Source organism: Salvia hispanica, chromosome 2, assembly GCF_023119035.1.
Source record: "Salvia hispanica cultivar TCC Black 2014 chromosome 2, UniMelb_Shisp_WGS_1.0, whole genome shotgun sequence".
Classification (NCBI taxonomy): Eukaryota; Viridiplantae; Streptophyta; class Magnoliopsida; order Lamiales; family Lamiaceae; genus Salvia; species Salvia hispanica.
Genome location: NC_062966.1, coordinates 9316694 through 9340661, shown reverse-complemented (window position 1 = coordinate 9340661; position 23968 = coordinate 9316694). Strand labels below are relative to the sequence as shown.

The window sequence follows — 23968 nt, the reverse complement described above, 5'->3', positions numbered from 1 at the left end:
AGTACATAACTAAGATAATATCAGATTTAAAATGTAAAAGTGTAAAAAGATCAAATTGCCCAAACCCCCAAAATAATATCAAAGGGTATTTTCGTACTAAAAAGGCCAAAAGGACCAATTTCGAGATAAATCCTTAGTCCAGGGACTACTGGCGATATTTTTAAAGTCCAGGGACTATGGGCGAGATAAACCCATAGTCCAGGGACCATTTTTGTAGTTCACTCTTTTCTTAAATGGCTGGTTTAAGACATTATATTTCTTAAATGTTTTGGGTACTTATGCACTTTTGTTTTGAAAAAAAAAAAACAATTGTTAGGATATTATATATGACAAGATATTGCTATATACAATTTCCTTTCATCAATATAATTTTTTAAATTTCCAATTTGTCTTTGTCAACCTAACCGCTCACTTATTTTATTTCATTATAATTGTTCAAGGATTGGTTGTTTTGGAAATCTGATTGAATTTTGCACTTATATATGTCCATGGATTATATACTAAGTTGCAAGACAAATGGCGACATGCTCGTGTAGAAAATAAAGTTTCTGCGTGCTCTAAAATATACAGATTTAGGATAATTTGTAAACATGTGTAGGTCTATTTAGTTGAAGCTAAAAGTAAATGGATAGCCAAAATTTCAATTGGTCTCTAACTATCTAGTCTAGGTCAGTAGGTCACATGCACGCCTGACCAATGAGGGAGCCGGTGCTACTATATAAATTGAATGCATACTAATAATACTCCGTAATGAATAAATAAAATAACTTAGGTATGTTCCGGAACAATGTTGGACAGTATGATTAAATATACAAGAAATAGATATCACCCAACCATTTAGTCACTACGACACTACTTATATATTTATAGTAAGTATTTCTCTCTAATGTTGTAATTTTTATTTTTTACTAATAATATTTTAACCAATTTTATTTTTATATCTCTCTTTCACTTTACCAAAATTTTCAATAAAACTCATACTATCATTTATTATTAAGACTATTTTTTATGATCGAAAATAGTGTATATTAATAATTAATATTAAGCCTAGTCTAGTATCATCATATTCCAATCCATCTTATTTAATCTCATTCATATTTGGGCTCCATAACCAGGCTCAAATTTCCTTTTCCTTTTTATGTATCATGATGACTAAGAGCACACAATAAGGGCGCAAATTGCGGCCTCATTGCAACCTCCTATTTTTTTCTAACCGTCCCAAATTCGGCCGCAACTTTGGTTGTCCATTGCAATCAACGCTAATTTTCGTTGTCTTCACAAATGATTTTTCAATTGCTATGTTCCCTCGTAGTTCTGTTCGGTTGGAGGGATGAGATCTCAGGATTAAATTAATCACATGTTTGGTTCACAAAATTAGATCCTCCAACTCAATCCTAGATAGACAGTCATAGGATAATAAGTCATGACCATCCCCCTCCTACTAATTAATCTCACAACTTAATCTTAGATTATATCTTACTACTATTTTATCTTGCCAACCGAACACCCCCTAAGATAACTCATTACTAAAAATAGAAACATCTTTATCTCTACTTTAATCCCTCTCTTTTAATTTATTCTCTTCACTTAACCCACAAAATAAAGCCACATAAAATCATATACTGTACCTCCCAAGGAAGGAGTCATCTTCCTAGGGACGAAGGGAGTACTGAATAACACTTTTTCCCACTCTTATATTATTATCTCTACTTTATTAACTTTTTACTATATTCTCTCTATTTTTTTCTCTCTCATACTTTTTTATCTATTTACTTAACACACTAAACATCCATTTTTTAAACTCTGTGCCGAAAAATACTGCCTCAACTATGGGGAACGGAGAAAATACTAAATAATTTTAATTTTGTTTATCTTTAAACACCGCCATTTCTCACTTCATTTCATCATCCCTTTATTCCACTCTCACTTTTATATTCTTTTTTTACAGTTTTCAAAATTCGTACAATGAATAATAAATCCCGATCGTTCGCCAATTTGGGACTTTAACGTGTTCTTTATTTCATCTATATAGTTTTCGTTATTGCATTTTAATCTATGTACTCTATGCGTCCCAAGATATTAGATCCATATACCATTTTGGGGTGTCCCAACATACTTGAGTCATTTCTATTTATGATAAAATTTACTTTATTACCAACTCCACTTACACCACTAAATAACATCTCCTAAATTCTTGTGTCCAAAATAAAGGGGTCTAATATCTTAGGACGAAGAGAATAATTTGTATTATAGTGTTTTCAATTTATGGTATTTTCTTCAAAATTTGCAAATTAATGTGTTTTATTGTTCAAAAAATAAAGAAAATAACATGAAAATTTAAAAATTGATGAAATAAATTTTGGAAATAAGGCTGCCTAACTACAAGTGTTCTGGATAAAATATAAATTGCTGTCGTACCAGAAGAAAAAAAAGAAGTTATGATAGAAAATGAAATGAGGTTGATTTAGGACGTCATTACTGTGAGTGCCTTCAAAGTTTTTAACTCATTTCAGTTTCTCAACCAATTTGTCGCACAATAGAACTTTCTAGCAAATTACTAATACTGACAAAAATATGAGTCAATCGTCTACCTTAGTATTCAATTATTCACACTCGTTATAATTGTTACTGTACTTGTTAGTTTCACGCACTAGATGAAATAATTCAAACATTTTCTTCAATAACTTAATTGAAGAATACAGTGGTCTTGGAAATTTCTCAAGCAATGAAGAGAGAAACATTTGATCCTAAAATTGGGGAACAAATATCAAACCTATTCTTTCTATGTCTTATAAATTACGTACAGGAACATAGTCCTCCAAGTTAGGCATGGACAAAATATCTGTAACCCGAACAATCAAATTGAATAAAACTGATATATTAAGAAATTCATAATTTTTTTATTTTCGAACCAGATAATTTATTTTTTTTTTACAAGATTTGAATATTCAGTATGTCTCGAATTGTATTTAGAAAGATAAATTTCTTTTCTTTCCTATTCTATGTAAATTTATTCCTATTGACTTTTATTGGATAAATTATATTCTATTGTATAAAATTCAAGTATAAATATTATATATATAAAAAAAGTATTCTGATTCATTATTTTGTTCTGTATTTTTGTAATTTTTTTAAAAATAAATTGATTATAAAGAATGACCATCATAGTATTTTTTGTTCTTGTTGTTAATTAGAGAGTAAATATACCGTAACGATATTGTTTGCATAAAAATGAATTTAGAGTGGGAAAACGAGATTAAGAGGAAGGGTGAACCATCAACGCCAGACTACTCTAATTAATGAGGACTCTGCATTTCTTCGTTTTCTTTTGTTTATTGTCAAATGAGGTTCGAATTAAGGTGTGATATTATAGAATTAAACACCTTTTCCTGTCCTTCATCGCATTGGTTTCCATTCTCTGAATAAATGACATAATACCATCAGTAAATTAAGTTTTAAGTGATTATGAATATTTGTATTGTAAAATTTTACTGTAGTTAATTGAATCAACTTCCTCCACTCATAAAACTTGAATTATAACTTCTAACCCGATTACTAAATCAAACTTAAACTAAGCTGAGACAGTCGAATCAAATCATGTGAAGAATAAAGCCAGAACAGTCTCAAATATGTATGAAAATAAGATCAAGATCATGCACCACCATTTTCATTTGGTGGCGATCCAGCAAGCCAGCCCCATACGCCACCAGAGCCCTGCCGTTTTGCCTTCTAGTGTGCTTGTTCTGAAGCAGCCTTTTGTTGTTGGAGGATTTCAAGTTCCTTTTGTATGGTCTCCATTGTCTGTAGCTTCTGTCCTAGCTCTGCAACATCTACCTGTTAGTCAAAGAAATTAGCATACAAGCTACGTGCACATGGGAAAAGTGCAACCGGGCAATTCTCAAGCTTCATTGTTCAAGTAACAAAAAAATGTGTTGTAAGCACTTATCAGATACATCTAAGTTAGGAGAAGACTTATCTCAAAAGTGGATACATAGTTCATGTCAATAAGACATGAACATGAGATCTAATCTGACGAATGATGTTAATGATATTTCATCTTCCACAAAAATAGGCATTAATTGTGTGATACAGACCTCAAGTTTGAAGCATCTTGCTTGATTATTCAGCTGAAAGCTGCCGTCGAACAGATTGGTGTTCCTGCAAAATCATAGCCTTTTTCACCAAACATTACTCAGGTAGAAAGTTAAAACTGACCACAATTGTAAGATATTTCTACACAAGTGTTGACAGAATAATACAAGTAGTAGAAAAACTACCTTGTACATGTCTGTGGTCTCTGCTTCTGCTGATTCTTGTTTTAGGTTGAGAGTCTGCATTTTCTCCTTACTTAGCAACAACTCTAGTTCTTAATTCTCTGCCTTGGGAGCTAAAGATAATCATTTGTCTCTTCAACTTTGGCAGTCTGCATGAAACATAGCAATACAATATACAGATTCTTCAATCTTCACTTTGTAGTGTGGTTGTGCATCCATAAATATATAGTATAAAGATTTTGTTGATAGTTATCAATCTCAGCAGGAAATCAGCTGTTGTGACAAAAATACTGCAAGATGAACCATTGTTTTGATATCACTTCCGGTCATCCTGCTAACAGTAAGACTTAAGAGAAGACTCTTTTCTAGTAGAGCCATGTAGGAATTATCTAAACATAATTTTTTTATTGTTAATCACCAATAGTAAAATAACCATTAAAGAAAATTGAGTTTTACGCATAAGAAGTCTGAAAATTCCATAAGAACCTAATCGATTCCTGTTTCAAGAGTTAACAGGATCTACTTGTTTATAAGGACTATCATGGTTACTGGAATTGACAAGGGTGAAAACAATAATGCGTACCTTTGGTTCAGCATCGTCCATAATAATTTCCCTTATTTTTCCTCCAGCATCAAAATCTGACTCTACATCTCTGGTAGCATTTGTAAAGTTTTGAACAGCTGATAAACTATATCAGGTACTGGTGTCTCCATTGTATTTGATTGCAGAGTTGAATTATGACTTGGTTTAAGTACATGGACCTGAAGGCATATAAATGAAGCACATTGAGGGATAGATTTATAAAACTATTTCAGGTAAATGAGGCACCATCTCAATGATATGAGAAATTGACAGTAGAGCATTCTTCAATACCTCACTTGCAAGAGGAACACGCCCTTTGACAGTAGTAACAATTGACCAGGCCAAACAGTCTCGGAGACTCCTACATGCATGCATAAATTGGAAATGAGAAAGCTTAAGCAGTATCATAATATAAAAAATAGGTAGTCCTTGAGAATAGATTTGCCTTTGAGTCCTTTTAGAAATAATAGTGTTTGTGCATTCTTTTATGTAGTATCCATTGAGGTTTGAGAGGGATAGCTTCTATGTCTTGAGTTGTGAACGTTGTAAACCGTCAGCCTCTTTCAGGATTATCCGCTCAATTTTTTCCATTTCTTCGTTTGTTTAATCACCATCGCACCTCTTACTCTATCATATTCTATAGCAGCCTAGAACTATTTACTTGACCAAATGAGAAGTACATGTAACAATGCTAATTGTTAAGATGCAATTTTCTTTAACGATCAAAACGACGACAGAGATAGTATGGAAACCATTATACAGAAAATCAATGATACCATACTGAGAAATATGCATGTAAGTTATCACACATAAGAACTCTTACACTGTCTCCATTTCATCCCAGGTCATACTGACTGCCCTCCACAAAACACCTACAGAACACAGACAAAAACACACAAAAAAAAAACAGAATTATAGAAAATATTTATACCACAATTCCCCATCTATTCTTTCGAACAAGGTTGTGAAAATTACAAGCACTGGTAGAAGATTAACAAAAAGAGCATAGGGTTCACATTTGAACTATACAAAACAAATTTAAATCTTTAAAAGCAATTACCTTGCACCAAATCATGTGATTAATCGTAGAAAAGGAGATGAAACTCCCGCAAGCAGTTCAGAGAAAGTTGGAAAAACAATGAAAGGAGCTCAAGAACAACATATGTGTTTAAAGCATTACTATGTGAAAAGATTATCTAGGAAACAAGGATATGTACCGGAGGCTTTTTCGTAAGTCTTCAAGGTGGTCCATGTACAAGTTTGCAGATCGAAAATCTTTACTGTCATAAAAAGTTAATAAGGTATTGAGCTGCATAAATAATTTGATTATGAAGCCAGGAAGTCAAATATAGTTGATAAAAGAAACGCACCAAGAAAAAGAAGACAGTTAACGTTTAGGAGAATACATTGAATTGAATATTTCAATACAGGACTTCACAGATGAAAGATTAGTGCGTAAACTATTTCTTAAATGAGAAACTTCAAAGGCAAGAACAGTTAATGATGAATGTTTTAATTCTAATACTCTTAAATAGAACAATAGTATCATTGAGACAAAAGAATGTGCCAACAAAAGGAAACAAAAGAATAGTTTCAAATTTTCAAACCATCTAAAATATGATACTTACACAGATTAGCGTGCAGCTCAATACCATGTAAGGTTTCAGAAGGATCCTTGGTATGTCCAGCTACTGAAAGAAGCTTCCCATTCCATGGAATCTAAAAGAAGAATACGAGCACGACATATTCAACGATTGTCATAGTTCAGACTGTTAACTAATTTTATGTTATGATTGATTTTCGTATGGCAGGTAAACCATTAGTTATGTTCCTAAGTCCTAACCAATGAACGGCCAGTGAGTTGCTGTGCCCCCTGTCCCTGCTTGACCTTCAATGCTCGACCAAGTCCAGCTTCTCATATTCAAAACCTTTTTCGGAGAGGAAGAGAGTTTACAAAAGTCAGGTCTTCAGCAAGCTCATCAAAAGAGAGGAGAAACTATTATTACAATTATTGGTAGATTGGATTAGCTTATAAGAAAAAATTCTAGAAAGTCTAAAGGAGACACGGGAAATCATGATCCATAGACCTTTTTTTCTTTGTTTTGGCCTTTCCTGCTTTCCTTGTAGCACAGTATCAGAGAACTAGAGATAGAAGCTATACAAAACTTTCTGTGTTAATTTACTCTATAAGCCATAATACAAAGATATATGACTAACAACATACAGTCACCAATGCCAGTATCACAGTACCTGGAGATCACTTAGGTAACGACCATTTTGGTTTCCTCCAAATATGGGGTACATCTTATCATCAATGACAACAGTCCCATGCCGCGAATCCATCAAAAAATATTAACTCCAAAAGTGGCATGTGTATACTGCATATAAAACAGTAAGATTCTATCCCTAAACTTTCATGCTAAGTAGGTGATATCAACACAAAAGATGATATTATTCCTAAGATAGAAATGGAGTTTGAAACGGAAGTTGAAGCAAATGATGTCTATATTAAAGATGCTAAGGCAACATGGTAGGTTTAAAAACTTGAAAATTAGCTGCTCATAGAGATTCAATTATGAGTAACATCTTGGACATTACTTTCTGTTGTTGTAGAAAAGGTTTTAGAAGAGGAGTTACAGTAAAAACTCCTCGTCCTAAAATTAGGTGCAAGTGTAAGGCGATGATGAAAATCAATTGCAGATATGGTGGAAAGTTTCGTATTGTGAAGTTTATTGAAGAGCACAATCATGAATGGTGTGATCCGGATTCTTAATTGTACTCTTCAATAAACTTCACAAACCAAAATTTCACCATATCTGCAATTGATTTTCATCATCGCCTTACGTCTGCAACTAATTTCAGGATGAGGATTTTTTTACTATAACACCTCAATTGTTCGTTCTTCTAAAACCTTCTACAACTACATAAAGTAGTGTCCAATGTTCAAGATGTTACCCGTAACTGAATCTCTACGAGTAGAGAGTTTGCGAGTTCCGAAACCTCGCCTTAGCATATTTCCTATAGAGTAAAGACATCATATGCTTGAACTTCTATTTCAAACTCCAATCCTGTCTTATGAATAATAACTTCTAATATGATCTCATCCATACCTACAAATTATATGAGCAAAAAAATTGTTTTCCAAAAAAATTAATACCAAATACATGTTCATAATTTCTTCATCTACTTTAAAATCAAACATATACGTGTTCATGTAATAACACAAATTTAAAGCTCTCATATTTCATTAATAATTGGATAACAATAATAACAAATTAAACAATGTTAAAATCTAAAAATTATACTTGAATCACCTAAGCTTTGACTTGGAAAAATTTAAGCTTTGAGATGGCAGATTGTGTTTTACGGCGTGATGCTTATCACGATTTGAAGGGAATTTAATAAATGTGGCTTGGCTTTAGGGTTTAGAATTTATGTTTTAATCTTTTATTTTCTACAGTATTTTTAAAGGATATTTACATGGCAATAGAATATTGCTGTATTTGAAACTTTAGTCTTTTATTTTATTATTTAAAAAAAATATCCACATGACATCATTTTCATTGGTGTAGTAGAAAATCGAAGTGTGCATAGGAGATAGTACTATAATATGGTAATGCATTAAAACAAACATAATATCAGTGGAAAATTGTCAATATGGAGTAGTACTATATTTTATGTAATCGACAATGTTATTAAAGTATATATTAATTTATTTTTAAATGTGATTATAGTGTGTTTAATATATTCTAATTATCTAAGTAAATAAAAAATGAGTTAAAATGTAGGTGAATAAAGGGAAAGAAAAAAAAGTGAATGAGCTAACTTGTTTGGCTTTCTAGGGTTCTACTTCTTCTAGTTTTGTCCCAAATTCTAATTCTGATAATCATCGTGATTCGGATAATTATCAGTTTTTGCTGGTTTGAAATTGCGGTTTAGTTTTTCGGGCTGAAACAGATCGGCTCTCGGTGTATGGGACGATATTCGCGATGAGCGCCAGCAGCAACGGCGGTCCCAGGTCGCCATCAAGCCGGGATGTCGACGCCGTTATAGAAGATGACCCCATCGCCCCTTCAACCAGCGGCGGCCATTCTACCGCAGAAGCAGCTGAAGTTTCACCTGCCGATGAAGATAAGCCAGTTGAAGCGAGGGTTTCGGATGATTCTAATGAGTATACGGATTTGAAGCCAAAAGATGCGGATATTGGAATTGGCGATGCAAGCGGAGGAGGAGATGCGATGAATCAATCTAGTTCTTCTGCTCTGAGATTGCAAAATTCTAAACAATTAAAGAAGGCTAAGAAGAAGAAAGTGAAAGATTCCGTGGATGATTATGATTCGATGCTATCGGAATTTGATCAGTTCGCATCGAAAGGAGCAAATGAAGCTGTTGGATATGGGTATGAAATTGGAGATATGGTTTGGGGAAAAGTGAAATCACACCCATGGTGGCCGGGACACATTTACAACGAGGCATTCGCCTCTCCGTCTGTTCAAAAAAGCAAGCGGGAGGGCCATGTCTTGGTAGCATTTTTTGGGGACAGCAGCTATGGATGGTATTATCCCGCAGAGTTAATTCCCTTTGCAGAGAACTTTTTGGAGAAGTCTCAGCAGACTTCTTCGCGGCCATTTGTGAAGGCTGTAGCAGAAGCTGTAGACGAGCTTTCCAGAAGACAGGCATTGGGTTTAGCATGCCGATGCAGAAATGAGTTCAATTTCTGGCCGTCTGGTGTAGATGACTACTTTGTTGTTGATGCGGGGGACTTCGAACCAGTTGTTTATTCTTTAAGTCAGATAAATAAGGCAAGAAGTAGTTTTCATCCGAATGAGATGCTTTCGATGATCACACAATTGGCATTGAAACCTTTGGGGCCTTATGATCAGACCATTGAGTTTATTAAGAACAAGGCCACAGCCTTGGCATGCAGGAAGGCATTGTTTGAGGAGTTTGATGAGACATATGCACAAGCCTTCGGAACAACACCAGTGCGTCCTCCCCGGCCAACTGCGCCAATGGCCGTCAATCCGTCTAGAGGTATTCTTGCAAGATATTTTCGAATGTTTTGTGTTTTATGTTCTTCTGTACCTGTCAATATTTACTGTTTACATTTTTCTTCCAACTAAAGCATGCTGAACACATATGTTAAGTTGTTTTTTTGTAGCACCAAAAGATCACAAGACATGAAACTTAGTTGATACTTGATAAGGATAAGGTAGGACATGAAGGGTCTTGGAGTAGTTTTTACTATGATTTTGAGGATACATGTGTTGTCAGATGTAGTTTAGGATCACAAGAAATGAAACTTATTTGATACTTGATAAGCATAAAGTAGGATATGAAGGGTCTTGGAGTAGTTTTTACTAGGATTTTGAGGATACATGTGTTGTCAGATGTAGTTTAGATATTGATGGGATTGAAATAATGTGTCTTCCTTCACTTTACATGCACTTTCTAATTATTTGCTATATGCAAATTAAGAAAACCATATATTTCTATGAGTTGTGTTCTCCATTGCCTTCTAGGAGATGCATTCTCCGGTTGTACAAAATATGAATTCATCTTATATGCGGATTCCTAATTGTAATTTTTCATGGAGTAATTTATACCATCATTGATCTTCTTCTTCTTCTAAGCATATTAGTAAATAGTACTCCCTCCGTCCGCGAATAGGAGTCCCGTTTTTCCATTTTGGTACGTCCGTGAATAGGAGTCCCGGTTCATAATTACTATAATTGGTAAAGAGGCCCCACATTCCACTAACCCATTCCACTCACATATCATTTAAAACTAATATAAACCAATGGGGCCCATATTCCACTAACTTTTTTCTACCCACTTTTCTTAACAATTCTTAAAACCCATGACGGAAAAAAATGAGACTCCTATTCGCGGATGGAGGGAGTAATTGCCAAGTTTTTTGTACTTTTTCTTATATGTGTCATGCTGTCAATTAACTCCTCCTTCCATTTTCCCCTTGTTTATCACTAAGCATACTAGTAAATAATTGCTAAGTTTTGTGTACTTGTTCTTATATGTGCCATGCAGTCGATTAACTCCTTCTTAGGTATTCCTCTGGCTCTGGATTTGGTTCCAAGTCAAAATTTCAACTGGTTATATTTTACCGATTACATTCTATAGATAATTAGTATTATTGCATTTTGCTTGTTCTACCTGTTTAATTTTTTGCTGAAGAATGCTTGGATTAACCCCTACCATAAATGAGAATCTAACGCTTAATTTAAAGGCCGTTCAGCAACTTCTTAAGGAGATTACTTTTGATATATATTACTCCCTCCGTCCACAAAAAAATAGTCTCATTTTGCCTTTTGGGATGTCTATAAAAAATAATCTCATTTTACCATTTTGGGAAGTCTCTCTCATACTTTTCCCACTTTTATTCCATCTATCTCTTACTTTACCCACTTTTTCTCCATCTATCTCTTACTTTACCCACTTTTTCTCCCTCTTTCTCTTACTTTACCAATTTCTCATTAAAACTCGTGCCGTCCACAAATGAGACTATATTTTGTGGACGGAGTATAATATACAGAAAGGGGTATAGGGTGTAGACTGGGATTCTAATTTGTTTCGTTGACTCCCAATTAGCAAATTATATTGAGTAGGTTCTGCGCTCAGAAATTGAAAAAAGTGACTTTTGCCTTAAATGATTGGGCATGAAATGGGACCCTGCGCATAGAAAGGCTGTTTTCTTAGATTTATGATGCATATTTGGCATGGGCTTCGAATTGTGGATCAACTAATCATGCAGAAGACACTGTAATTTGTAGCAAACTACTGGAGCTTCACTTAGATGATTCTGAAGAGATGGTGGTATTGAGAGAGTTGTAGCTTTATGCCCATCAGAATTGAGGTGTATCTGATTATGTTGATTAAGGACCAATAGTCCGATGTATCTCTGGATCTTGAAGATCTTGTTTGTTGTTTGATCAATTTTTATTATTCCATTTTCTAGATTATTCCACCTATTAGTGGTTGCTGCCAGTTTCTGTCAGCTGATCATTCGTGCTTGATCACAGCTGCCCTTAAGTCTCTGATATTCGATTAGACACGATTTTGTGATTTGTTAACTTTGTGTTCTTGCTTTTTGGTACGGAAATGAAATTTTCCTCTCATGTCAAGAGGTGTCAACTGCGATATTTGTATGTTTTAAATAATTTTGAGGTTTCCTGTTCATCGTTTAGGCTTTCTTCTCATCTTTCTTATTTATTATGTTGATCAGCTCCTTTGAGTGGCCGACTGGTGACTTCCGGTAAGAAGAAATACTCTATGGAGCCTACCAAAACAAAGGATCAAGTTGAAAAGGACAAATATATATTTAAGCGGAGAGATGAAGCATTCCATGTCAGGACCAAGAAAACAAGTTCCGGCCAAGTAGGCCCTGCTTATCCACTTCTGTTAGATGGATCAGGAGTATCGGAGACACGTATAAACTCTGTTTCTGTATCTGACATCAATGAGGGCGAGCATCAATCCACACACCAGCCATACGTGGTGGGTGACATACAACCGTTGGAAGGTTCCGCGAAACTTCTGGAAGGTAAGTCAAAAAAGCCAAAGTTACTGAAGCGGCGTGCTGGGGAATTGAGCACTGAAAATGCAACCCTGGTTATGAATAAGAAGAAGAGAAAGAAAGAAATAATGAATGGGCAACCATTGGGGGAATTGAGATCTGAGAATGTAACCGTGAATAAGAAGAGAAAGAAAGAAATAAAAAATGAAGCAACTTTGGATACTGCGTTGCCCCCTGCCAACATTGACAGTGGCGAAGCAGCGGAAAAAATCTCAGTAATGCCACTTGATATTACACCTAGTGCCACTGATATCCCGTTGGACAATCAGAAGAATGATGGTTTAGTGGCCCTTGCCGCACCTTCGGAAGAAAGGATAGCCATTGACCTTGGGGAACAAGATCTTCCAGCGGTACTGCAAGACTTGCGGGCTCTTGCCATCAATCCCTTTCATGAAGAGGAGAGGAGCTGCAAAGCAACTGCCTTCCCGTTGTTCTTGAAGTATCGCTCTGTTGTTTATCAGAAAAGCTTGGTTTTATTGCCACAAGATGAGATAGAAAAAGGTGATGCTAACTCCAGTAAAGCACCTTCGACTGCTTTGCACCTTCCTCCTGAGGAAACTCGCGATAAGCCGGCCATGAAGCTCAAGAGACCTCTCCTCCGGCCTGATGATCCAACCAAAGGTGGTAGGAAACATGGTCCACCCATTCGTCCAGATGCTATTAAGAAAAGAAGGAAGCTTGATGACCCAGAGGATGCAAGCACGAGGAAGAAACTTATTGATTCTGAAGACATTTCAGACATTAAGAAGAAGAAGAAAAAGAAGATAATAGATGACTCAAGATTATTCTCCATGGAAAGGAAAACTCTGAAGAGGTCCAATGAACCCCAGCGAGGGGGTGATGTGAAGGAAATACATGCTAAAAATGCTTCTCTGGCATCTTCAAAGGCACCCAAACTAGAATCAGGCCAGAGGATGCAGAAGCCAGTAAGATTGGCTGATCCGACTATGCTAGTCATGAAGTTTCCCCCTGGTGCAGCTCTTCCATCTAGTGCTCATCTGAGAGCAAAGTTTGCTCGTTTTGGTCCTCTTGAGCATTCATCCACTCGAGTGTTCTGGGAGACATACACATGTCGCCTGGTCTATCAGCATAAGGTAGACGCAGAAGCTGCTCTGGAATATGCTCTCGCAAGCAACAATCTGTTTGGGAGCAGGAATGTGAAGGTCTACATGCGGGAAGTGAGAGACAAAGCAATGGAGGCAGAACCAATCAAGCTTCAGAAGGAAGTCATCTCAAAGCCAAGGGAGGCCACCCCGGCTGCTGAACAAAGGACAGCAGGTAGAATTCCTGTGCAGTCACAGCAGCTCAAGTCGTGCCTGAAGAAGCCTTGTAGCGAAGATGTTGGTAATGGCAATGGTAGAGGTACTCGTGTAAAGTTTGTTTTGGGAGGGGAGGGAGGTAGCAAGACTGAACTAGTTTCTTCTAGTTATCCTGTGGCTGAACCATCGTCATCATATACTACACATTCTACAGATGTTACTAGTAAGAATTTGCCTAAATTTGGCCCAGAGTCTATCATTATGCCTTCGTCTTCACCTAGTCATCAGTTGCAGAAAGCTCCGGTTAATATGGGTGGGGCCGAGCTATTACCTAAAAATGACATTTCGCAACAGCTTCTGAATCTACTAAGTAGGTGCAGGGATGTGGTAAATAACCTGACGGGGGCGTTAGGCTATGTGCCATACCATTCTCTTTAAGAAAATCAACATAACTACTGGTGGTGGGTGAGATGAGTCGCGAAGAGAGCTGGGATGATGAAGTGATCATTTTTTGACAAGTTGATATTCCTAGCTCATGTATTTTATTTATCTATCACACCACTTTTATTTTTATGTTGCTTTCGTGTAGAAAATTATTTAAATATATTAGGGGGAAGATTCGATATGATATCTTCTGTTTTATACTGGATGTTTGTTATTGCACAACCAAGACCAATGAAACGCATTTTAGCATGCCTGCAATAATTCAATATGGCCTTTTTGGGTCAATTTTTTCATGATGCAATACATTATTCTATTGCTACTTAAAGACCACTATTCTCTTCGTCTTCGATGAGTTTCCCGTGGGTATCTTGCACGTCTTAATCTGGGTCTGGTTGAAGAAGTTATGTCTGTTTTATGAACACTGTGTTGTCAAGAAAAGTTCCAACCCGGGCGGCTCACTTTGCCCACATGCCACCCGGTGCACAGGTGACACGCCGAGTCACCTTGCCACAAGCCACACGAGCAGATGAAAATGCGGATCCTAAGTGCAAAAAATGCAATTTTTAAAGGGGGAATAAGAAGAAAAACGCCTAGAGTTTTTAAAAACACGCTCTCTCAAGGACATTCTTGGACGTGGAAATTGAAGATTGATGAAGCCGTAAAAAAGTGAGTTAATTGCCGTTGACCTTAAGGTTTGATGAAGCCGTAAAAAGGACCATTTTTAGACTTTTGTGTTCGTTCAGGATTCATAAATAAAAAAGTACAGTACATGTTCTAGATAAAAAAAAAAAAAGTAAAATGGTCATTCATATGTTTAGGGCTTAAAATCAACTTTAGCCTGTTTTATACGACGTCTAGATATATACTTCTAGAACATTATATTTAGATATTTCTATATAAAAATTAAATTCATTTTATTTTATTCTAATAAACAGTCTACCATACACCATAAAAGATTCTCTATATCATATTCAGGTCCATTTTAATTATTTTTTTCTTTTAGTTTCAATTGTCTTTTTGGTCCCTGTTAGTATTTGTATTTTTTAGTTATATGTGTAGGGTGTATTAAGATTAATTAATTATTAAAATATTTGTTATAATATGTGACGAAGATGTGAGATGTGTTGTTTTGGTCACTGTAAATAATTGTACTTTTTGTTATAGGGGAGTGTTATATTGCTAACTCAATGCTTAATTGCTAACTATAACTCAATAATAGTCATTAGATATTCAAATTAAAGGCCTAGATCATCAACCACAAAATGTCAATACGATCAACAAAAAACGTCAATAAAGCTATAGGATTAATTCCAATAAAAATCAATAGGGGTATTAATGTCAAGTTAGTTATAACTAACTTTTAAAAGAAATCCCAAAACTTTAAATTCATATAACATATATCAAATTAAAGATAATTTTATAAGGATTCCAACGATATACTACATGCATATATTCCGACATCAAAATTTGAAAAAAAATTGAATTTTTTTTTTGAATTTTCATATTTTTGACGAACAGATTTATGTCAATACATCTTACATAATATGTCAATATTATGCTTGTAAAATGTCAATATGAAATTGTTTTGACATTATTATGTCTTCGTGTTGATGTATTTCATACACTGCATTGACATTGTATTTCTAAACCCTAAATTTGATAGTTGTTATTATCTTTTTAATATTAAAAAATAAAAAACGAAATTACACATGACAAATTGTAGACCACAAGATTTTTAAAATCTTATGGTCTTAAATTAATGGTAGTTAACAACTAAGAGATGAGTTAGCAATTGATCACTCCCCTTTTTGTTATATTTGTAGGTTGCAGTAAGATTTAATTAATTAATAAAAAAAATTGTTATAATATGTGACGAAGATGCAATATGGATTTACGTTTCTGTAAAAGAGATATGATAAGGAGTTTATTCTAATAATAATCATTGAAGTGAAATAAATTTAATTGAGTTAAAAAAATCTAACGCGATAAAATATAAAAATACAAGAACGAATTAAAATGAAATAAAATAATATTAGTATATATCATAATTCATAACAAAAATTAAAGTATTTAAATATATTTAGCCTCTGTATATTATAGCTCTATCAAGTTGATGATAATTGATACGTATATACATTAACAAAATAGTGTAATAATATAAAAAAATCTAACAAAATATTTCCCTAATAAACTGGCTTTTGTTAAATTCATTCAAATTCGAAAAGGACTCAAGTTCTACTCATTCACTCTCTACTCTCCATCTATTTCTCTCTCTAAACTCATGCAATCGTAAAACTTGATTCCTTCCGCCATGTCCGATCCTGTGAAACCGGCGTCCGTGCTAAGCGTCTCCTTCAATCAGGACGCCAGCTGCTTCGCCGTCGGAACAACCGACGGATTCCTCGTCTTCCGAGCCGCCGATCCTTTCGGCGAAGCCCTCCGCCGCAACTTCCCCGGCGGAATCGGCGTCGTTCAGATGCTCTACCGCTGCAACATCTTCGCGATAATCGGCGCCTCCAAATCTGACCGCAACAAGGTCAGGATTTGGGACGATCGCCTCAACCGCGGCATCGGCGAGCTGGTGTTCCGGTCGGAGGTGAGGGCCGTCCGCCTCCGGAAGGATCGAATCGTGGTGGTGATGCTGCATAAGATCTACGTTTACAGTTTATCTGATTTCGAATTGATTCATCAGATTGAGACGATGGAGAATCGGCAGGGGCTGTGCGAGATCTGTAAAGCGGGGCAGATGGTGCTGGTTTGTTTGGGGGAACAGAGAGGGTTTGTGAGGGTGGTGCAATACGCAACGAATAAGTCTACGCACGTGATGGCGCACAGTTCCAGCATTGCTTGTGTTGCTTTGATGGATGATGGTATGCTCATGGCAACCGCAAGCACTAAGGGCACGCTCATACGTGTGTTTAGAACCATGGATGGATCCTTGCTTAAGGAGGTACTACTACTTACTTCTTTTTTCGATCTTCTGATTTAGCAATTGTATTTTTTTTTTATCTAATTCTACCATTTACATGTTCTATAATCAGATCAGATGAGTTTATTCATATAATTACATTGATAGTTCCTCAACAAATGCCCCAGATTTCAACAAAGAAAAATCTAAATCACAATTGCCATTGATCTAAGTAGCATCAAATTAACTTTGTTACCCTATGAGTGAATTGCTGGGTGCCATCTTTCTCTACATTATAAATGTGGTTGGATTTGTGATTATCATTCCCAACAGAATGTAAACTATCTCTATTTGGAATTGAGTGAAAATAAGGTGACATATTGTTTATGAGGAGTGAAATCTAATAGTGTTACTGTTACTTGACACTGATATCTCATACTAGAAAGTTCACTCATTGTAATGCAGCTGAGAAGGGGTTCTGATAGAGCAGTAGTACGCAGCATTTCATTCTCTCCTAGTGGAAGATGGTTGGTTGTTTCAAGTGATAAGGGAACTGTCCATGTATTCATCGTAAAGTTTGATTCGAGCTCTTTGAAGACTTGTCGTTCAGAAGTACCAGAAACAAATAAGTTTGCTCCACTTTCCCTATCGCGTCTTTCCTTCATTAAAGGTAACATCTTCATCTTTTTATAAATATGAACAACTCAATTACAATTATACCACTTGCTTCCTTGTAAATCATATGATAACATGATGGTTTGTATTCTGATTTTTTAAAAATATGCAGGTTTTCTGCCTAAGTATTTCAGCTCGGAATGGTCAATGGCTCAGTTTCGCATACCAGAAGGGATACAGCATATTGCTGCGTTCGGACCCGGGGAGAACACAATTGCTGTTGTTGGCAGTAATGGAAGGTTAGTATTAGTTTTCGCTATCAAGATGAGACCCTCCTACAATAGAAATCATAATCTTATTCATTTTGGTGCAGTTATTATAGGTGCCAATTCGATCCAATGGTGGGTGGAGACATGACCAAACTGGAATCCTATAACTTCTAATTTTGTCACTGTCATTTATATCTGTATAGAATTTTGTTTTTATTAAGCTAGCTTGCCTACACTGTCGATATGATGAGCCAAATGATGATTATATTAATTTATTTTTTTAGTGATTATTGATCCAAGGAATGTACAATATATTTTTGCATTAAAATGAATATTTTCGAAGAGCTTGTGCTATTTTTTCTGACGTTATACATCAACATGCATAATTATTGAAATGGTAAATAAGATTCATATACATTACTGAATCATTATTCATGTTATATAGAGTATATTAAATGACTTTCCCAGTAACTGCAAAAAATAATTTGTGAAACACTATGTCTTGGGCTGCCAACGCTCCAAAAATGGAAACCATTTGTTTTTTTTTTACCTTTTTGAATAAATTCATCCGAAAGTATTGAGTTGGAAAACCCCAACCCTTGTTCTCAACGATTCAATATCAAATACCGGAGCATTCATTACTAATATTATTATAACATATAAATAAAGTAAAATAGAATAAACATAACTTTGATTTTTGCATTGGATTTCACATATCGAAACCCAATCCAAAGTTGAGATTTCTACGACGAATACGTAAAATGTCCAACATGTTAATCAACATATGAAAGAAGGAACATTAAGGATTAAGCAACGTTCAAACCTTCTGCTTGTATATTTTTCACCTCAACACAAACTGATAGCTCATTTCAATGGGCAGTCAGTCATTCACAGTGCTGGATTTGCTTCATCTGGAATCACAGTTAAAGTCTCGGTAAAATTGTTTTCCCTCTTCACAACAGCCTTGAAAGGTTTTCCTACTTTGTCACCCATGATATCTATCACCTGAGGGAAAAACATCATGCCGATTCGATGATACAGCAAGAGTAAGTACAGCCATAATTTGGCAGGTCAAATAAATATAGACGAAATCAACATCTTAGATTGAACATTGACAGATGGAATGGTTTTCAAATAGATGAACAATAAAACAAACAATCAACAATACATACATGAATCAAATCAATACCACAGATAGAGAATTCTCCACATGAACTAACAGTGTCACTTAACTTCTCTTTAAGGAAAAAGTGAACTACAAATCAAAGGGAGTATTCTTACCTCCTTAATGCTTTCAATGGGCCTTCCTCCAAATTCAACTAAAACATCTCCAGGACGAAAGCCAGCACGATCAGCCGGGGAACCAGGAGATACCTGTTAAGAAAACAATTTCATCAGTATTTGTAGAGAAATAAAATCTATGTAGTCTCAATAAACTCATGACACAGATGGTGATTATATTGCAGCTACTGCAAAGATAGATCCAACTCTTCCTTTCCCTGATATTGATGAAAGAGATCCCATTGGTAGGACTCAATCAATACAAATTTTCTGCTTCCAGCTAAGCCTTCATTGCAGCAAATACAAACATGAATGATAGTGTTTAAAAGACCTCAGAAGTTCAAACAGGTAAAGAGTACGGAATTCAAGTTACAGCTATCACGTTTGGTTGTGTATATCAAATTAATCCACATAAAGCCAATGCCATTTCATCATCCAATTTTAGAAAAAAAAAACAAGCTACATCTGATGCTCAACATATTACAGCTCAAACAGGATATTAGGATCGGTTATTAGGAAACCGGTTTAATAAATAGCTCGTTGCAGGCACTAATAGTAACCATCAGACAATGGCAGCAAGCATAGACATCTTTCCTAGTCTAATCATCTTAGACACTGACAGTCCTTAATCCATCAAGAAGCAAACAACTCCATATCTACATTTCAAAGCAGCTGCTAGAGACAATCTTTCTTGTCAACAAAGATGTCCTTCACATTTATAATAATTTCAATGAAGCAAAATGGGAATGAAAACTACTAACAAAAATGAGTAATGATTTACAACAAGGCAATTGAACTTTTGGCCAATTTCGATTTATGACGAAGAATATTAAAGTATACATCTCAGAAAAACATCTGACCATAGGTATAAGAACTCCTCTTCTGACATCTGGGAAGGAAGCGCTTCTTTCTTTAAGATGTGCAACAATCATATCATTGAGATCAATCATTTTTAAACCAAGCCATGGTCGAACAACTCTCCTGCATTATGAACTATTGAAATTATTCCATGTCATATGGTTCAAAAATGAATAATAAATAAATAAATAAGAAATAAGTAACAAAGCTTAATGTCAAGAAAAAAGTCTGTGGGTAGAAGAGATGTAGACACAACCGGATTCACAGCCGAAAAATATGCAAACATAGGTGTCCTTCACGGATATATCAGTATTTTGATTTTGGGAAAACAAATTGAACCCCTTGATATGGATATAGGTAACTTTTGAAATTTAAAATGAGGTTTTAAGAAATGCTACAACAATCTTGAATGCTTTAAATTGACTTTAAAATATCAATAAATAACATTTTGATGGCATAAATTCATAATAAACCTCAATACCTCTCATATACATTGTCTATTATTACAACAAGGATCATATACTATATGATTTGATAGATTAGTTCATATGTGCATCAACTAAAAATGGCTAAGCAAGACAGATTATATTTAGGTTCTCATTAACTCTTTTGAGTTTTGACAAACAAAGACGAGCTTTTAATGAACAGCATACCCATTTCTTTTGAAGTGCTCAATTATTTTTGACACTGAATCAATCGGGACAGCAAAATTTAATCCATCAGCCCCCAACAGTTTCATGATGTTAACACCTATAACTTCTCCATCAGCATTTACAAGAGGCCCACCAGAATTACCCTGCAAACAATACAAGGATGAAAGTTCCTATGGCTTATACATAACAATTGAAGTCTTGAAATTATACAGTAGACACCACAAAGAATAGCACAGTTGAGAATGACATCTTAGATTCATTCAATATCAATAATTTAAAAGGACAAATGAAAGAACTGATTTGTGTCCATCGATCCCTTTCGTAGTGAATTCTATCAATATATATACATGAACTTAACTGACAGGGTTAGCAGTGAGCTCCCAAAAGAGAGTGAAAATCTATTTTAACTGGAGTAATGGTTTTCATTTACACGTGCTCCACAACGCAATTGTAAATCACCAAAAACTTGTTGCATCAACGGACAGTTGTATTCAGACAACCAACCCGAATCCAAAGAAATCTTTCAAGTACACGTAAGCATGTTGTCCATATCATGCAGTCGCAGATAATTTTATTTCGTATACACAGATAAAGGATAAAACAGTACAAACCACAGAATTATAGGTAATGATCCCATCAACCAGCAAGGGTTGCCTATAGGCGCTGTGCGCGCACATAGTAAATAACTCTAGCTTCCACACCCCCTCTCCCGCACAAGTGCAAAGAACATACCCAAGGAAAAAGATGATTGAAAGTACATAAAGCTCTTGAAAAGCATATTACAGAAAATCAAAATATTACCGGATTTATTGCACAATCAGTTTGTAAATATTCCCTATGCATGCCTCCGAGACCCAAGTCACTAGCTTTACGATCAACACAGCTAAATGTGAGCAATAAAAAAGGCATTAGTGGAAATATATTCCCCTCGATCATGGACTCATGGTATTATCCAGTTTGACATGGATGCATGGGCACTACATACATTGAATAGACAGCAAAAGAAAATTACCTTACAATACCTGCAGTAACAGTATTCTGAAGGGTAAGGGGGCAGCCCATAGCCACCACCCAATCCCCAGGGCGAAGCTTACTCGATGTCCCAAGTTTTGCTGTTGGAAGTGGAGTTTTGGACTTTATCTTCACTATTGCTATGTCGGCATGCAAATCAGCATTCACCACAGTTCCCTCGAATGACCGACCATCTTGCAATGTCACTTCAACCTGATGCAGTAATTAACACTCGAGTAAACTAAAACTGAAAAAGTAAATGCTAAATACACGGGGGCGCACATATATAAATAGATGACTTGTCACTGATAAAGGGATGAAAAGATATTTATAGTCTCGTGTGATATAAAAAAGGCTTCCAAAAGCCTAGGTAAATTCAAGTCGAAATTCAGACAGGTTTTCCGTCTTAAGTTGATTAGTATACTAGATAGTACAACACTTTTAATGGATGATGCACAAAACTGCTTTCCGTTTGCAGGAGTTCACCAAAAGAAGAAATTGGTGTATAGCACAGAATGTTAATTTCGAAATGCCAGGCACTACTTGGTGATAACTGAGACTCAAGACTTAGAAAACGTTACATGTTTGATAGCTTCCATTCCAAGATATTGGAACAAATCAAAAGAGAACATTCATGTAATCCTTCAAGTAGACTTATTTTTCTGCCTAAAAAGAACCAATTATTTCTGAAAACATACCTTTCCCTTGGATAAGGATCTCAGTCCTTGAAAGTCAACCACCGTATGAGCACAAGTTAAGATAGTACCATCTTCATCTATAATAGTCCCTGACCCAATGCTTTTACCTGTAGTTATACCAATGAAACCTACAAAAAGAGCATGAATGTTAAGATATAGCCTACCTAAGATGTGGTTTTCCCCACACAAATTAACAGCATCATAAATGGGAAAATGGTAGAAAATTGTAAACCTTGAGGTACCGACAAATTCACAACAGCAGGGCCTATCTTGGCAGCTGCATTTGCAATAGTATCGCGGCCAAGACAGTTGCAGCAGTGTTTTGGGCTATCTCCAGCATCCCAAGCAGCTCCTTTACTTATATTAGTATCTGGCACATTATCCGGCTTCGAAAAAGATAGAGGAAGAAGACCTGCAGTGAAGTGTTACCTATCAACTAAAAAGGAAATAAACCGATACAGATACGTAAGAAAAACAAACGCCAGTGAGAAAGCATAAGGAAATACTGATATACCATACTGTGAATGGTTTGAGTGCGTAAATGAAGGAAACGGGATGCTCCCCTCGATAGTTCTCCAAGGCCATGCTAAGGAATCCCGAAACGGCAAAGGCATTGAAACAGATATTGACGCATCTGTTTTATATTTAAAATAACAGTTAGTATTCAATATTAACCGAGTACAAGAAGAATAATGATTGTTATGCATTGATCTTACTGCAAAGGTAAAGGTACAGAAAGGCGGCTTCAAGGTTTCACACTCATCAACAAGAAAGAACATAAATAATTGAGTAAGGAAAGGAGTCCTTACCATGACCTGAAGAAGAAGCAAAACAGAATGTCCCTGAACCAGCTGCAGCCAAAGCCGCTGCACGAATGAGAACGGTTTTGTTCGAGAACTTTCTCTGCAAACACAACGAAAAACCCCTATTGAAAAACAAAGCAACCAAATAAAGTATCCTCAGAAGCAATTTGTCAAACACTTTGCAGACAAGCGCAATTTCTGATGTTCGAGTAATTCACATACCAAGAAATGCATCGTCTTGGAATATAGTGACAAGTCCAGGCAGATTATACAAAATTGCTACAGTTCTTGATGAGATTCTTGGTCCTCTAGCGTCTCTCAGCGTCGACTATCTGTGATGAATTCCAGTAGAGTCTGGAAACGAGCGCGCACTTACTTGAAGCATAAGAAAACTGCGGCCCTGCCCAAATCAAAATTTTAATTTGGATCAATAATTTTATTTTATTTGTTTGGAAATACTATATCGCATATTAATTCTTATAATTTTTTAGTGAGGCTCTATTATTATTCAATCATACCATAGTACATTCTAGTGGGGAATTAATACAACTTTTAACAAAAAAGATTAATAAAATTTTATTTAAAATATAGTTAGCATATTAAATAATTGACCTTAAGTAAATTAGATCAATGTTAACTGTTAGTACTATCATTCACTCTCTCTAGAACCATAAGTTGTTACTATTAGCTGAATTTAAAAAGTGTTTCTAAAACAACTTAA

General features: G+C 35.5%; 3 protein-coding genes across 3 annotated transcripts; 2 read left to right on the top strand and 1 right to left on the bottom strand.

Moving 5' to 3' along the window:
• Positions 1 to 8681: 8681 nt before the first annotated feature.
• LOC125205176 (PWWP domain-containing protein 1) lies at positions 8682 to 14444 on the top strand. The gene is made up of 2 exons (XM_048103998.1): positions 8682 to 9891; positions 12098 to 14444. The coding sequence occupies exons 1-2, from the start codon at positions 8847 to 8849 to the stop codon at positions 14143 to 14145; spliced, it is 3093 nt and encodes a 1030-aa protein (XP_047959955.1). The 5' UTR covers positions 8682 to 8846; the 3' UTR covers positions 14146 to 14444.
• A 2018-nt stretch (positions 14445 to 16462) lies between these two features.
• Positions 16463 to 18227, top strand: LOC125206233 (autophagy-related protein 18a-like). The gene is made up of 4 exons (XM_048105515.1): positions 16463 to 17101; positions 17525 to 17729; positions 17847 to 17973; positions 18048 to 18227. The coding sequence occupies exons 1-4, from the start codon at positions 16463 to 16465 to the stop codon at positions 18115 to 18117; spliced, it is 1041 nt and encodes a 346-aa protein (XP_047961472.1). The 3' UTR covers positions 18118 to 18227.
• Positions 18228 to 18555: 328 nt separating this feature from the next.
• Positions 18556 to 23665, bottom strand: LOC125203927 (putative protease Do-like 14). The gene is made up of 11 exons (XM_048102443.1): positions 23470 to 23665; positions 23254 to 23347; positions 22959 to 23078; positions 22677 to 22856; positions 22445 to 22572; positions 21748 to 21959; positions 21537 to 21618; positions 20736 to 20878; positions 20085 to 20205; positions 19225 to 19317; positions 18556 to 18948 (listed from the first exon to the last, which is right to left on the bottom strand). Exons 1-11 carry the CDS (start codon positions 23479 to 23481, stop codon positions 18832 to 18834), a joined length of 1302 nt encoding a protein of 433 aa, XP_047958400.1. The 5' UTR covers positions 23482 to 23665; the 3' UTR covers positions 18556 to 18831.
• Positions 23666 to 23968: the final 303 nt, after the last annotated feature.